The 16,710-nt window shown below is 42.2% G+C and overlaps 1 protein-coding gene across 2 annotated transcripts in view; it reads left to right on the top strand.

The window, feature by feature from the left end:
- Nucleotides 1-593: 593 nt before the first annotated feature.
- Nucleotides 594-16,710, top strand: part of tfb1m (transcription factor B1, mitochondrial) — a 69,021-nt gene continuing 52,904 nt past the window's right edge. Inside the window, exons 1-6 of one of the 2 annotated variants that reach the window (XM_083792415.1) lie at nt 594-622; nt 5,298-5,435; nt 6,236-6,387; nt 9,921-10,029; nt 11,433-11,584; nt 13,490-13,609. In XM_083792415.1, the coding sequence (XP_083648541.1) occupies nt 5,315-5,435; nt 6,236-6,387; nt 9,921-10,029; nt 11,433-11,584; nt 13,490-13,609 (654 nt within the window). In that variant the 5' untranslated portion in view covers nt 594-622; nt 5,298-5,314. The remainder of the gene's footprint in view (nt 623-5,297; nt 5,436-6,235; nt 6,388-9,920; nt 10,030-11,432; nt 11,585-13,489; nt 13,610-16,710) is intronic. The other variant, XM_083792416.1, reaches the window with a different exon arrangement.

Below are 16,710 nucleotides of genomic sequence, written 5' to 3' on the forward strand. Positions count from 1 at the left end.
GGCTATTTTCAGATGTCAATAGTGGTTAATGTATGTTTTGGTAATGATATTCAACATCCACAAAGTAACTAGTAACTAAAGTTTCAAATAAAGTAAAGAATATTGAAAATTGGAAAGTAAAGTAAAAAGAAAAATCTAAATTGTACAGCAGTTGGTTCCCAAACTGGGGGTTCAAACCTTAGAGTATACTAAGGTTCAAACTGGTAAATTCACATATATTTGTGGAACCGATCGAGTCAAAAAATGTAGTTTATTTTAATTAACTGAAAAATAGCCAATGCTTCTTTAACGATACAGACTGAAAATTGTCTCATTTTTTACCCAGTAATTATCTATTTATTAGCAAATCTTTATAACAGTCAATCAGTCATGACATACTATACATTACAATACAAAACAAGACAAACACAAACACTGAAAATTGTCTCTCTCGTGTGGTCTTTACGTGTCATTACATCAACAACAGCCAGTTGTTCAAGGGCAAAGCAATGTCCCGCCCCCACTGCCAGTCGATTGGTTGAAGTTGGGATCTCTGAGAGCTCATTGGATCTCCGGTTGCCGGTGAGATGACGAAAGCGGTAGTAGTAGTGACAGGAGGACTGTCCACAGCCTGGTAAGAAACGTGGGTTTATTTATCTTCATGATTCATCTCTTTAACATTTAAAGTCTTACTTTCTTCATCAGGTTTAACATGTTGTACAGCTCAGGAGATTTCTTGCTTCTATGGAAGTCATAATTCATATTTAGAAGCTGTGACGAAGAGCTAGAACACAATTTAGAAGCTATGCTGTTAGCTTTAAGGCTAAATTGTTGCAACTTATTCTTATTCTATAATATTCGCGGAAGGATTTGTCATACATTGTCACCGCGTTATAAAGACGGTTTATACGGTGTACGCCTTAGGTGTACGCTGATCAATAATGTCACGTGTGGTAAAATAAGACTACTTAAAGAAATAAATAGTATCCATACATTAATTGCTGTTAAAATTGTTTATTTTTCAATGTTTCTATCACAGACAGAGAACTTGGTATTAAATCTCCACAATCCGAAATAACGTGCGTTTCATGGAGTGGTTCATGGAATTATTTAGGATTTGTGGAAATTGTTGTGTTTTATATTCATTTTCGACATTTTTGCTGTAGACTTTGCCAGTTGAATTGCGTTCAAGGGGTCCTTGAGGGAGGTCCAAGGGGTCCCCAGCTAAATGATAGTTTGGAACCAAATGGACCCTTATGGGTCTGTAACTCTGAGAGTGTAACAAATGGAACAAAATGGACCCCAGTGGGGCCATTTGGTTCCAGAGTTATAAATTAACATTGATTTTACAATATAAATTGGAGGTCCCAGAGATAGAAATTCCATTAAATGGGGGGCCGTAGCCTAATGCATGTCAAACTGGGGGTCCTTTAATTAAACAGGTTGAGAATCACTGCTAGAGCCGTAAAGATCTTCTCTTATCTTATATCTTAAGATATTCTAGGGGGTCCCTGGAATATCTTTTCAAATAATTAGTGTCAATTTGGGTCCTTGACATGAAAAAGTTTGGGAACCACTGGTTTAGGGTTCATGTTTGCTGCCAGTACTGATGTTATTTTACAAAGTACAAACAACACCCTGCTACAGGAATTGAACTTATCTTAGTGAAGTAAAGTGGAGTTCCTATAATTCTACTGACAATATTGATATGTGTAAATCTTAATATTTACACATTTAGTCTTGGTGTTAAATATGGACAATTGAGTTAATATGTGCAAGGAAGGACTGAAAACATTCCCATGAAACATACTGTTAATTACATGGCTATCTCTAAGACAAACACAGTTTTGACTAAAAGTCTCTGTTTTTGGCCTTTTTAACTTTTTAATATAAAGACAGTTAAGACACTGTCTGCCCTGAAATGATTGAAGTGGTGTTACTGTGTAGCACCCTCTCTCTCTCTGGCCATGGCACCACTAGGTGGGGGTAGAGATCGTGTTATGAATCACTCCAGCATCAAGTGCTTCTATTAGCTCAGGCAGTGGTTGGTTATTAAAGGGAACTCTGAGACCCCCCCTTGAGGGGGTTCCAGCAGGGGGTCCCCTAGCTCAATTATTGATAGTTAATCTTCACCATTATTACACTGAAATACACCTAGAGAATGTACACCCATGTCTATTTTCACCGTTTAACCGTTATCTCTACTATAGGCTTTTCCGCTACATAGACTGTAAAGGAATTTTAGACCTTAATGACATGACCATATCAGATGATGTTGGATTAGGGCCCCAAAGAAAAGGCTTGTATTTTTGGGGTGTCCTTGGAATGTAAAAGGTTGAGACTCACTGGCTTAAAATATTGAGTTGAAAGACAATGAAAACCAATTATGAATCAACAAAGTGGTTCCATTGAACTAATTAAAATATTCTTAAAAAAACAATGAAAGAAAAAACGTATTTAGCTGGAGAATGATGACTACAACTACTCAACCATGAGAAGAATCATTATCTGCCTAATACAAATCCATACCTAATCCTGTGCAAATGGCCTTTTGGCTTTATGCTCATTAGATAAAAGACTGAAAATCCTCTTTATTGCCAAGGTAATTACTTGTCAGTGTGTGCACTGCAGCTGTCATACTTTGGTCTTTCACAAATTATCTTTCCATTTATACCTGTGAAATGTGACTTCAGTTATTTGGAGCCGTTTAATGCAATCCCTCAGATCTTACATTTGGTTCCATTTGTTTACTCTCTGAAACTTGCCAGTACCCAGTACCCAGTACTTTTAAATCGTAGGACGGTGTCTCGCTGAATGACACAGCGAAAACAGCAGATGTACAAGCTCTCACCTTGTGAGCTTGTTGTAGAAAGAAAGCTATTAGTATTAATATGTTTCCCCCACCTATAATGACAGCCCCAAAATAGGGCAGAAAGCTTGAAAGCTTTGTGTAGTTGTTCCGATACCAATACCACTATCGGGAAAGCTGCTGATACCGCCTAAAATGCTGGCATCGGTATCGGCCAGTCTATGTCATTCTGATACCATGTAAATTTTTGTCCATCATTTTGAATAGGCCTCAAGTGATGTTGCACGACTGTAACTGTCTCTTACTGTACTATTTACATGATTATTAATGGATTTAAAAAAATTATTCCTAGATCAGTGGTTCTTAAACATTTTTGGATATTCTTTTCTGCCTTTATTTGGATAGTATAGTAGAGCGAGACAGGGAACGGTTAGAGAGAGAGAGGCTGCATTATGTGGCATGGGCCTTATAGTTGGGTCGTTTACGACAGTTCTGTGACTGCAGAGAGCAAAGGTCCGTTTCTCAATGGATTTGTCATCTAGGACGGTTATTAAATAAATTGAGCCCCCATGTGAATCGCAAAAATGCGGGGAAAATTCATGAGACCCCCAAATCTATATGGCCAAAAACCTGTTAAAACTGTTTAACCCTTGGACTGCCAGTCCCAATTTTTTTGTTTGGGTAACAAATTGGCATATTTTTAATTCATCGTTTTAACATACAAGAAAGATCTGGTGGCTTGAAAAGATGTTTTTTCATTTTTTTTTCATTGATAGTGTATTCTCTCGATTCGCCACCAGATGGCGGGAAAGCACCATTACGCTGATTTTGGCCAAAATAGACGAATCTTCCTAAGTCACTTCCGGTTCAACGATCAACAACATCCTGTAGTATTTTGACCCTAGTCAATAGCTTGGCTGGTCCGGATTGCTAAGCTAATGCTATATTTTTCATAACTAAGTCAAATTAACCTCAAATCAACCCCAAAAGATCGCAAAATATCACATTTTTTACAGCCACGCACATAGAGACGGCGCGCGTGCACGATAGCGCACGATCACGCGGATTTCGGCCGTTTTTTGGTAAATTACATCCAAAAATATTAATATTAGCGAAAAAATATTAATTTTTGCTCTTTTGACCCCCCGATAACTGTCATTCCGTTTATTCCGTTAACGGGAGGTTTAGATTTTTAGATTAATTCAGTTTTTTCCGTTAATTGTAGGCCAAGGGTTAAGTGCCAGGGACGTAATCCCGTCTTTTATCCAACTATGCACTGGTAGCCATGCCCGTAAAGACGTAATTTCAATAGATGGGACTGTTGCGCAACTTGTGACTGCGACTTTAACTCGCATATATTGTAGGAACACTCTGAAATCACGTGCTAAAAAAAAACACCCCCAAATGGTTGCTTTTCTGCCGCCCCCTTGTTGTTGGTGGTATAAGAAAAGCACCTGAAACAGTTGGTTTTAGTCAGAGAGCGAGCGAGAGAGACAGACAAGTTCTGTTCCCGGCTGTCACAAGAAACAGTTCTCTTCATTTCGAGCGTCGCACACACACACACACACACACACACGGGGGGGGGGGGGGGGGGGGGGGGGGGGGGTGTCCTTGTTACCAAGATGGCCGTTTTTATGAAACCAAGCTTTATTCAACGGCGAATAACTTCAGAACGGTGAAAGCAAACGACTCACTTCTTTTTTCTGGGCAAAGTAGAGTAGTAGATCTTTCATTCGAGATATGTGACATCATATTTTGGTATAGCACAACATATTCTGTGGGTCTTCAAAGATTTCTATATCGGTATGACAAAATGGCACCAGTGACAAAGATGGCTGACTGACTGTGGCACTGAAGGAGTTTAATAACCCTCCTAGATGACAAATCCATTGAGAAACGGACCTTTGCTCTCCGCGGTCACGGAACTGCCGTAAACAACCCAACTATTAACCATAGTGGATTAGGCCAGTGGACAGTGTTCAAAAGAACACTCGGAGTTGCAGACCTGTAAGGGTCCATTTGGAACCCCCTCAAGGAACCCACTTTTGAGAACCACTACTGGATTCTTTTTAAATTACACACTGGTATGGTATGGTATCGGTACTCTGTATCGTATCGACCAATATGCAAGTTTGTGCGTGCGTGTGTGTGTGTAACGAAGGCTCTCGCTCCCTCTCCAACATTTATGGAGATGGAGACAGAAACATCTAGTGTTGACATCAGGTTAATGTAGAAACTCCATATATGGACTGGCATCATCATCATGACGGGCATTCAGCCGTATGGCATCATCATCGTGACATGGGCATTCAGAGTGGTTGTTGTCTTTGAGAGAGAAGCAAGCAGCATTTGCTACGCTCCTTGCGAGAGTCTCCATCGCCTTCCGTTCGAGACAGCGATATTTGGCCTTACAACCCAGATGTGCCAGGGATTTGGACCTCCCGGTTACGTTCTCACCGGTGTGTGTGTGTGTGTGTGTGTGTGTGTGTGTGTATGTATGTTTGTACAGTGCATCCAGTGTTCCAGATGGCGGGCCCCAGGTTCCGCCTGCCTCCGCTGCCCACCATCGGAGAGCTGATCAAACTCTACAACCTGAGGGCTGAGAAACAGCTGTCACAGAACTTCCTGCTGGACATGAAGCTGACAGGTCAGCATTCTGTCTGTCTGTCTGTCTGTCTGTCTGTCTGTGCCGTCCGTCCGTCCGTCTTTCTTTCTTTCTTTAGTTTCTTCCTCTCTTTAGGTCGGTCTCTTCCACTCTTTCTCTCCTGCCTCTCATCCCCCCCCCCTCGCTCTCTCTATATAGCTGCAATGCACCAACACCTGCCAGCCACTGTATATATTCTATAAGTATAGCTCCAGTAGTGTGTGACTGCTCTGCTCTGAGCATGCAGGGACACAACAAGTGCGTTTTGTATCCATGGTGCACTTGAGTGCGCGGCAGGCCCACAGCAGCCTTGTTCATAGCCATTGAAAGCGACAGGCTCTTTGTCCAGGGGACTAGTAGTATACACTGAGCAGATAGACCTGCTAATATGAACAGACCGAGTCAATTGCACGCAGCCCCTTCCTTCCTTCCCTCGCCGGCCGCTCTCCGCGCCCCTGGAAACGTGATTATCGGTGATGCAGTGCAGGCCTGATCTGCTTTCATGTCCTTGGACAAGGTGACTGTGTGTTAGATTAATGTATCCCCAACTTCGTCATAGCGAGGTAGACGCGTGCATCATCAATCTCCATCCAGACTCTTAATAAAGACCTTCTAAACCGTCAAATAATTCCTAATTCCTATGATGACGCATGGGTCCCACAGACTTTATCGTTGTAGTTCACAAAGCGCACACAACCCCCCGAGTCAGCCTGGTATTAATTTCATGTTTAAATTATTCAATTCCATTAACTGTGTCTCTCGCTCATCCGTCCATATCTCTTTCTCCACGTTTCTCTCTCCAGACAAAATAGTGCGTCAAGCGGGCAGTCTGAGAGACGCCCACGTGTGTGAGGTGGGCCCCGGACCCGGGGGCCTGACCCGCTCCATCCTCAACGCGGGCGCAGCAGACCTGCTGGTGGTGGAGAAGGACTCCCGCTTCATGCCGGGCTTACAGGTACCGCTGGAGATCTGTGTGGGGCAGTGGCTTACAGGTACCGCTGGAGATCTGTGTGGGGCAGTGGTTCCCAAACCTTTTCACGTCAAGGTCAAGGACCCCCAAATTGACACCAATTAGCCCGCGGACCCCCATTTGAAAAGATGCCAGAGACCCCCATAAGAGAATGTTTTACGGCTCAAGCAGTGATTCTCACCCCGTTTTAATTTCAAGGACCCCCAGTTTGACATGCATATTAGTCTACAGACCCCCATTTAATGGCATTTCTATCTCGGAACCCAATTTATATTGTAAAATAAATGTTAATTTAACTCTGAGAGTGTACAAAGCGTGGCATTTGTACACTCTCAGAGTTACAGACCCATAAGGGTCCATTTGGTTCCAAACTATTATTTAGCTAGGGTACCCCCTGGAACTCCATCAAGGACCCCTGTGGTCCTTTTTTAGAGCACTATTTCTCAAACACTGGGTCGGGACCCGAAGGAGCTTTTTTGGCATGAGAAAACAAACGTTTACATTGCCTCTGATTGGCCTATCGAACGTCCCCTTCCGTGACTCACCGTTACGTTCCTTGGACGCACGCGGAAGCTAACGCTATGCTTCCGCAAAAGCTTGCCTCCATGTTGCCTATTGTCGAGATACACACAAGTCTATGTCTATGGTATAGGCTCTGTACTTGGTCTGCTCTTCCCCCCTCTACATCAAACCTCTTTGCAGAAAATAACCTAACTACAAGCTCACAACACGTCACAGAGATGTTGTGAGCTTGTAGATCGGCTGTTTTTGGCTAATGTTCACCTTAGAAGGTGGTGGTTAATGTAAATAAAAGAAACGGGTCATATCACACAAAGATTTGGAGACCCTCTGTAGTGATGCTGAGGACCCCCATGAAGACCCATGCTCTAGGGCAGCGGTTCCCAAACCTTTTTGGCCATGCACCCCCTGTTACCTCCCGACCTAGCTGAGAAATATAAATTGCATAAGCTATAGACATACATTTCCTTTTTATCCACATGAACCTGAATATGGCATAATATATGCAGCATAGGCTATATTCTTCATTACTTGCCATATATTGGCATAATATGTTAATGTATTTAAAAATTATATTTAAATAAAACCATAGTACCACCATTAGACATTTCATGTCGCGCACCCCCTAGAAGGCGCTCGCGCACCACAGTTTGGGAACCACTGCTCTAGGGGGTTCCAGGGTGTGCATAGTTAGGAACCAAATGTAAAGGTTTGTAACTGACGGTGTACAAATGGAACCAAATGTACCCTTACGCTGTGTCACACACACACACACACGCTCACACGTGCATATATATATATATATATATATATATATATATATATGCCTATTAGCCCACAATTCAAAGGTATTGTTTTTTAAGGGGCGCTATGCTATGCACAGGTTTGTATGTCTGTGTGTCTGTAGCACGGAATGTGATGATTTGATTGGCTGAGTACGGAATGTGATGATATAATATATATTATGATGATAAGAGCACCCCTCACTTCAAACGAGTGTGATTTCTTTTACTTGTATATTGCGGAAACTTTAGTGTTTGGTGTTCATCTACAATGATGCATTTACCTTGCAGAGCCATCAGCCAAACCAGCCAGACATTCATCTGTGGACTGCTTCAGAACATCTGACAGCTATGCCTCTGTTTAAAAGTGGCCTAAAAGTACTTTAGGTGACACAATGGATCATTGAAATGCAGCCAGCCAGGGTCATTCCTATGTTAATTCGCACTGTTGGCAGCGTTTGTAAGACGGTGTGAATGGCTGTGTTAGATTGATACGCGATTATTGTTCTACAAGTTGAAGGCTTTCTCACTGGCACAAACATGTCGTGCTTGTGAGTCACGTGCATGCAGCTTAATAAGCTTGTGGAACCCTTGTGCTCACTGCTCAGCCCTCGACTACATCCCTGGCCCTCACAGGTCCATTTGGTTCCATTTGTACACTCAGTCATGTCCGTGAAGGGATGCATACCAAACTGGAGGTTTGAGGAGAATCTTGATATGTCTACCAATCACTTTGCATTTGTATAGTGCCAACTCGTAACAAGTTATCCCGATACACGTTAGGCGTAGAGCAGGTGCAGAGCGCCCATACTCTGTCTACAGAGACCCAACATGCGCGCTGCATGAGCAAACACTTGGCAGCGGTGGCCAGGAGGGAAGAAGAAGCAGGCTCTGGGTGGGCGGCCATCTGCCTCCACAGTGTTGGCAGAGAGAGAAGAGACTGACGATCTGTACTATGCACCCAGTTTACTTACTGCATATATACAAGCAGAGCAGATAACGTTACATACATTTGACAAATTGCTGCTGCTATGATCTTGTTTTAAATGTTTTATTCTTATCTACATCTATCTATTCTGCAGTATGGTGTATATATTTTCCAAAAGCAAAATCATAATTTCTCTTTGAGCTTGTGGATCTGCTATTTGTGATGATTTTGTGTGACGCATTAGTATGATAGGGCATTAATTCACCAACAAGCACAAAAACCCCACAACATTGTAGAATAAGGAGAATAAGAGTTATTTTTAGCACAGCAACAACATGCACGTTAAGGACATACTCCTTGCCAGAGCTCTCTTGAACAAAGCTTACAGCTGGAGTTGGTCCCTGGGTGCGAGCACTGCTCCCAATAGATAGGATGGGTTCATTGATTGAATACTTTATTAACGTTTTGCAAATTATTTATTTAGCGGATGCAAAGTCCTTAAGCCAATGATCTGCTTTTATGGAGGGTGACTAATCCTCCTTTCAGTCTTTGGAGAGGACAAACGTCAATGATGTGCTCCATTGTGTGCTCCTCTCCACCACTACTGCTCCATTTTGTGAAGGCATGCCAAGCAGGGGCCATGTCCAGTCTTGAATCTATGGAGCGTAGACCACCGGCTCCAATCCCTACTCCCCTTCGAATCCGCTCTCAAAGAGCACATACAGGTGGCTGCAATTCGACACTGTCCCCAATAAAAAGGAAAACGATGAAAATATGTAGTCTTTTTTTTGTGGCTTTCGCCTTTATTTTATATTTTTTTATAGAGGGACAGACTGTAAGCTGACAGGAAATGGGGCGAGAGATGGGGGGGTGACATGCAGTAAAGGCCGTCGGGATCGGAACCCGCGGCACACTGCCAGACTGGATTACCAGCCAAGGTGCCCGGACCGCTGAGCCACGGCCCAGGCCAAAATATGTAGTCTTTAGTCGGTAGTTGCTGAACAATTACTACATTCAAAATGTAGCACCTGGAGCCAACTACTTTGGCTTTAAACAGTCACATCAAAGTGCTTGTCTTGTAGCAAAAACATAAGGGTAACTAAAATGAATTGGACAGCCAACTAGTGCTGCACGATTCTTGCTCAAATTTAGAAATGAGATGAGATTGCATACAGTAGGTTCAATTAATCGTGCAGCACTAATGTGGTAGACACATTTTGTGATGGACTGTAGATGTACTAACAAAACCACATGATGTTATGTTGTTGATTTCATGTGTATCTCCACAGCTGTTGTCGGAGGCAGCACCAGGCAAAGTGAGGATAGTTCACGGGGACATACTGACATACAGAATGGACCGGGGCTTCCCTTCACACATCACTACAGCCTGGGAGGACAGTGAGTACTGTGTGTGTGTGTGTGTGTGAGTGTGAGTTATGAGGTTTCCTCCCGACAACAGAGATATATATATATAAGTCATATATCTGGATGATGTTACAATTTGGGCATAGTTATGAATAGGTCCTGCTATCATTCAGCCATGTTTTGTGATTTTAAATCGATTTTAAATCGTCTTTGGGACCATGGACTTTAATTAGGAAGCCCATTCCACATGACAGCTGCTCAGTATATGAACAGGCCCTTACAGCTGTTAAATCGACATCATCTAAAGTCTGGGTGTCCCTGACCTTCACCAAATTGTTAACTAGATACTTGGGTACCTCACTGTTTGCAATCCTGGCTGTGAACCATACACATTTTCATGTGAGATACTCTCTCCTCAACTCGAAGCCACTTTAGGCTAAACAAAGGGAGAAGATGTTCTGGGATGTAGTTTAAGGATTTATCTGATCATTTTGTTCTGAGAGGTCTGTAGCTTTGTTTAGAGGATATTAGGGATGCTAGAAGTATCAGGAAGTGCAGGTGTAGTCAAAATGACATATTCTACTAGTGCTGATGCCAGTATCTTCAGGGCTCTTTGACCTACCCAAGTGAATGACTCTAGCAAGACATTTTGCTTTTTGATTTACTGTTTTTGTTTTTTGTTTTACTATTTTACTGACTTTCAATGCCATGTTCTCTCTCATTGTTGTCTAATATGCAACCTAAATATGTGACTGCCTCCCTGGCTTTGACTTCATGAGTCCAGGAGAGTTCATTAGGTTGTGATTAGACCCAAAGAGTATTGACTCGGTTTTACCAAGGTTACGGAAGTGACAACTTATTATGATTAGTGTAGATTTTCGTCTTACACAAACATTAAATTCCCATTGACAATGAATGGAGAATTCTACGTCGGTGTCTGTGCAGATAGGCATAGTGTCTATTTTACATCATGATGTACGGTGATAAGAGCGCCCCTCACTTCACACGGGTGTGATCTTTTTTCCTACTTCTGACTTGTCCTTATGGGAGACTAGTAGGGCGAGTCGTCCTCGAAAAGGCTGCAGTTACAGGCTGATTTCATAATAAAATGAAGAGTGTATCTAGTATACTCCCCTGTGGAGTATACTAGGAGAGTGTTAGGGGTGAGGACAATGTGCAGCTTGTGTCCACCACTTGATCTCTTTCCCCAAGATATGATATCAGGTGGGTTGCCAATTCTAACCAATCAGGAGAGAGTACCCATTTATCAGCTTAAATGTCCGTTCCAATTTTATCTGCTTTCTTTCTTTGTGTGATGTAATATATATATTAGAGGCATTTTTCTTACTTTTTTCAGGGGCAAAGGTTAAAAACGCTTATTTTACGGAAAGAAAACCACTTATTGTCATGTTTCATTCATTGATGTTGTTTCTCAGAGCCACCCAACCTCCACATCATAGGGAATCTGCCGTTCAGCGTGTCCACTCCTCTTATTATCAAGTGGCTGGAGAACATCTCAAACAGAAGCGGGCCTTTCGCCTACGGACGCACGCGGCTCACGCTCACCTTCCAGAAGGAGATCGTCGAGGTAAGGAGGAACGCTCACCACCCACAATGCACCATTATTTCGTTGCCGTCGCGTATAGAAATCTTTTAAGTAAAAAAATCCCCCTTCCTTTTAATTATCATTTTAATAATTTAAAATAGTGAAAATAGCCAATGTACAAGCTCATAAGGCTCATGAGATGTTTGGAACTAGTTGTAGATCGGCTATTTTCACTACCTATGTGTGACACTTTAGAAGTAGGGCATCAATAGAGTAGAAATATGGAGATACCAGGTTTCTGCCCGAAAACAGCGATTTTGTAATGCGACGCATCCTTCGCCAAGACACTTTACATCTCTGCGAGGACTAAACATAAAACGGCTACATATGCCATTTCCCACGTTTTCAACGTACACATTTAAGTCATAATTAATTTATCTCGCCTGTTCTAAACAAAGGTACAAAATGAAGTGCTTGTTCTAATATATTATTTAATTGTAACAAAGGAGAAGTGAGATTGGGAACACGGTACATGTGTTGTTGCCCCAGTTAATAACGCAGATTTACAAAACATGTCCGGCACAAACATCTTATCTTGTATATTTCTACTTTTCAGGTTTCTTTCGAATATATATATATAAAGTAGTGAAAATTGCTGATCAGATCTATGATCTTGTAGATCGGCTATGTCCACTATTTAACCCATTCTGGACAGGAACCCCTTTTGGTGTTTTAAGCATTATATTATACTTTAGCTATTGAAAAATAGCAGATCTACAAGCTCTTTGTGCGGCACTGAGTGTCACGCTATACGAGCCTGTAGATCGGTCGTTCGACTGATAGAATTGTAAAACGCGGCCGTTCGACTGATAGAATTGTAAAACACGGCCGTTCGACTGATAGAATTGTAAAACACAGCCGTTCGACTGATAGAATTGTAAAACGTGGCCGTTCGACTGATAGAATTGTAAAACGTGGCCGTTCGACTGATAGAATTGTAAAACGCGGCAGTTCGACTGATAGAATTGTAAAACGTGGCCGTTCGACTGATAGAATTGTAAAACGCGGCCGTTCGACTGATAGAATAGTAAAACACGGCCGTTCGACTGATAGAATTGTAAAACGCGACCGTTCGACTGATAGAATTGTAAAACACGGACGTTCGACTGATATAATATTGTTTATTACTCATCATGTTAGGGGTGTTGAGCTACTCTCCAGTTTAAAGCTGACATGTGTTTTGTGTTGAGTGTTCAATATTGTTGCAATATTAAAATGGTTATCTATCCCAAGTGTGTGCACTTGGAATATAATATTGTAACCAAATATTATTTTGTTGCCAAAACTGAAAAAAAATAATTGTGCATTGTTTGTCCAACTTCAGGAATAAATGGCATCAACGTTTAGGAAAAATGTTAATTTATGCCAAATGTATCCTCAATGAATCCAAATTAACTCCATATGTTCGTCAAATATGGTGTTTCAGCTAATCTAAGGCAGTGTATGGGGTAAGGGTGCCTCCTAGTGTCTAGAATTACTATTACTATGTTCATATGTGAAGGTCCTCAGTTTGTGGGGGTTTCATACTCAGACCTCACTAGGTCCCAAGTACAGGGTGTGTGTGTGTGTGTGTGTGTGTGTGTGTGTGTGTGTGTGTGTGTGTGTGTGTGTGTGTGTGTGTGTGTGTGTGTGTGTGTGTGTGTGTGTGTGTGTGTGTGTGTGTGTGTGTGTGTGTGTGTGTGTGTGTGTGTGTGTGTGTGTGTGTGTGTGTGTGTGTGTGTGTGTGTGTGTGTGTGTGTGTGTGTGTGTGTGTGTGTGTGTGTGTGTGTGGTTTCTCAATTGAAATTGAACCGTGTGTGTGTGTGTGTGTGTGTGTGTGTGTGTGTGTGTGTGTGTGTGTGTGGTTTCTCAATTGAAATTGAACCGTGTGTGTGTGTGTGTATGTAGCGTCTGACAGCCAGCACCTCCAGCAGACAGAGGAGTCGTCTGTCCGTCATGGCCCAGTATCTGTGCACCGTCCATGACTGCTTCACCATCCCTGGACGAGCCTTCGTCCCCAAACCTCTGGTAAGGATCACGCACGTGTATGCACACACATCTATCTGTCTTTATATCTACACTACTGCTGCATAATAGTGGGTCCATGCTGTATCCACACACACACGCACACGCACACACACGCACACGCGCACACACACACACACACACACACACACTACAAGGTGTCTTTGAGGCGTCATGCGATGTCTCGATCCTATCTCATCTCAGGACCCTTTCTGGGTGGTAATGATGCCTGCTGGGTATTTGAGAGACGAGGCTCCATAATGAGAGAGAGAGAGCACTGCTGCTGGTGTAGGTCCCTCTGCCTCCGTGTGTGTGTGTGTGTGTGTGTGTGTGTGTGTGTGTGTGTGTGTGTGTGTGTGTGTGTGTGTGTGTGTGTGTGTGTGTGTGTGTGTGTGTGTGTGTGTGTGTGTGTGTGTGTGTGTGTGTGTGTGTGTGTGTGTGTGTGTGTGTGTGTGTGTGTGTGTGTGTGTGTGTGTGTGTGTGTGTGTGTGTGTGTGTGTCACTGCTGTCAGGAAGAACTACGCTGTTGCGTAACACGAGAGAGCTGTGTGTCGTGCATGTGAAAATGAAAGGATTTTGTATGTCTCTCAAAATTCTCAAAATTCAACTCTACAGGGCGTTAAGCAACTAGTCGACTATTCAACTAGTCCACTAGTAAAATCACTAGTTGACCTTGTTGGTACTAGTTGATAAGGAAAAAAAAACATTTGTAGGCCTAGAATAGCCTACGAAGGTCAGCTAGAATGCTACATTATAGTCACCAATGTACAGTTTTTAAATGTACACATTATTTAAAAAAGTTAAAATCAAAACAAACAAAAAAACTAGTAAACTAGGCAACTAGTAAAAATCTCTAGAACTGACAACCCTAGCGCACACACATGTGTGTACATTTCAGTGAAGAGACTGGAGGGATAATAACAGTGGACCAATTAAAAAGCCGACCATGATTAGCTAGTTTACCAAGTATAGAGTGTTCAAGTGGTTAATGGGATGTTTCACTTTAGAATAAAATAAACAGAACAAATATAGAGATGCTCCGATCAATCGGCCAACCGATCGGTGATCGGACGATATTCACTCCAAATGACTCGATCGTTCGCCTATCTGTGATCGGCAATTTACTGTATCTGGAGAAACCAATCTTTTATACCATTTAAGTGGTATAAAATTCAGATATATTGTATTAATATCATGTTGCATCTTTGTGACAACATTCTCCCCTTCCTCCCCACAGACACAGGAACAGATGTGGGTTTTGACCATAGACTGTAAAAAATATGGACAAAGCGTTCCCCGGGTCTAACATGAACGTAAAATGAAGCCTGTCAGTCCTTGTATTGTAAGTCGCCATCTTTCTAGATCCGTTTGGGCCCAGCTGGCCCATTGGCTGGCCCAGACAACGAGTCGGGACTTCCCCCCTTCTTCTTCGGTGGTTTTTATTTTGACTCGAGTGGGTGGGGAATCCCGATCATAGACGGTAGCCACGCCCCTCAGAACATACGCGACTTTATGGTCATTTTTTAAATAAATGGGACCATAATTTTCCAAAAAGAATATTATGACATTAGAAATGAGACTTTAAACTAGTGACTGGAAGCAGAAAGTATTCATGACCATGTTTATTAAGGTAATACAGTCTAGGTGAAGTTGGGCCCAAATACATGGACTTCTATGGGGCTATGGGTTTTTTTGGGCCCAATGACAGCGCCACAACAGGCCATTATATGAACTTTCAGGAAATCCCGATTTCCATAGTGGCTTCACAAAATATCTGTCTGACTGCCCCCCTGGTTTTGACATAATAATTTTGGAAATATTCCAATTGTCCCCTTACGCATGAGAAAAACAATCAGTGATCAGGATCGGAGAATCCCTAAAACAATACATACAAAAGTTATGAAAAGATCACGTCCCCTTACACATTAGAAGGACAATAATATCAGTCCCTAGAACCGAGGATTGGTGTTTCAATGGTTTCGTGGTTAAAATGGAGCTTGCCGTTACGAACATGTTTGGAAGTGAACACGTTGACAGCTGAAAGTAGTTGACTTCAAGCTCCTTCGGTGCAACGCATTTTTAGTTGAATTAGGGCATTCACTTCTAGTAATGTTTTACTAGTTGACTAGTTGCAAGGTTTACTAATCGACTAGTTGTTTATGTAAATAAATATTTGTACATTTAAAAACTGTGTACATTGGTGACTATAACTATAATCTACCTGGTCTTGAGGCCTGCAAAATCGACTAGTCTACTAGTACCAACAAGGTCGACTAGTGGATTTACTAGTCGACTAGTTGAATAGTGGACTAGTTGCTTAAAGCCCTAGCTTGACTATCAGTTCCGTTGGGCCTTGACTCATGCATTAGGCTGTAGGAGGTCCAGTGCTGTGGGTAAGGGCCTTGACTCATGCATTAGGCTGTAGGAGGTCCAGTGCTGTGGGTAAATATTTAATCCTTGACTCATGCATTAGGCTGTAGGAGGTCCAGTGCTGTGGGTAAATATTTAATCCCATGTGTGGTGGAGAGGAAGAGACGGCACTGTGTGAACCTGATTGTTTATTCTGTTAGAAGAAGAAGAAGAAGATGATGATTATTTCATCACACTCGGCAGCCTCACTCTGTCGTCTTTTCATATAAGCTGAGCGTTCTTCTTTGTTCAGCGTCTCACGTCATGCGTGTGCGCGTGCCAAAATGTAGCCTGATGGGTTTTGAGCATGCTCGTTTGGCTTTTGCTTTTTAAAAAGCTATACCTCGTGTGTGTTTGTACTGTTTGGTATGTAACGTGTGCTTTAGATCATTGGTTCCCAAGTCCCAACCTTTTTATACTGTACCACCTCAGAAAATATTTTGCTCTCCAAGTACTGTACCACCATAATAACTGAGCGTAATACAGGAGTGTATACCTGTCCTTTTTGTTCCTTTCCTAAGCCAATAATGCTGCTGCTCTGACAAAACTCTGTGTAAAAGTCAGCACAGCTGATGATATTTATTTCTAATGTGAATTATCTGTTCTCAAATCTTCTATTAACGGCTAGGTGTGCTGTCATGCTCATTTCAGCACGGCTTAATAGCCTATTTCAACCAATTGCTTGATCAGATGAA

This window comes from Protomyctophum parallelum (assembly GCF_964188405.1).
Source record: "Protomyctophum parallelum genome assembly, chromosome: 20".
NCBI classification, from domain to species: domain Eukaryota; kingdom Metazoa; phylum Chordata; class Actinopteri; order Myctophiformes; family Myctophidae; genus Protomyctophum; species Protomyctophum parallelum.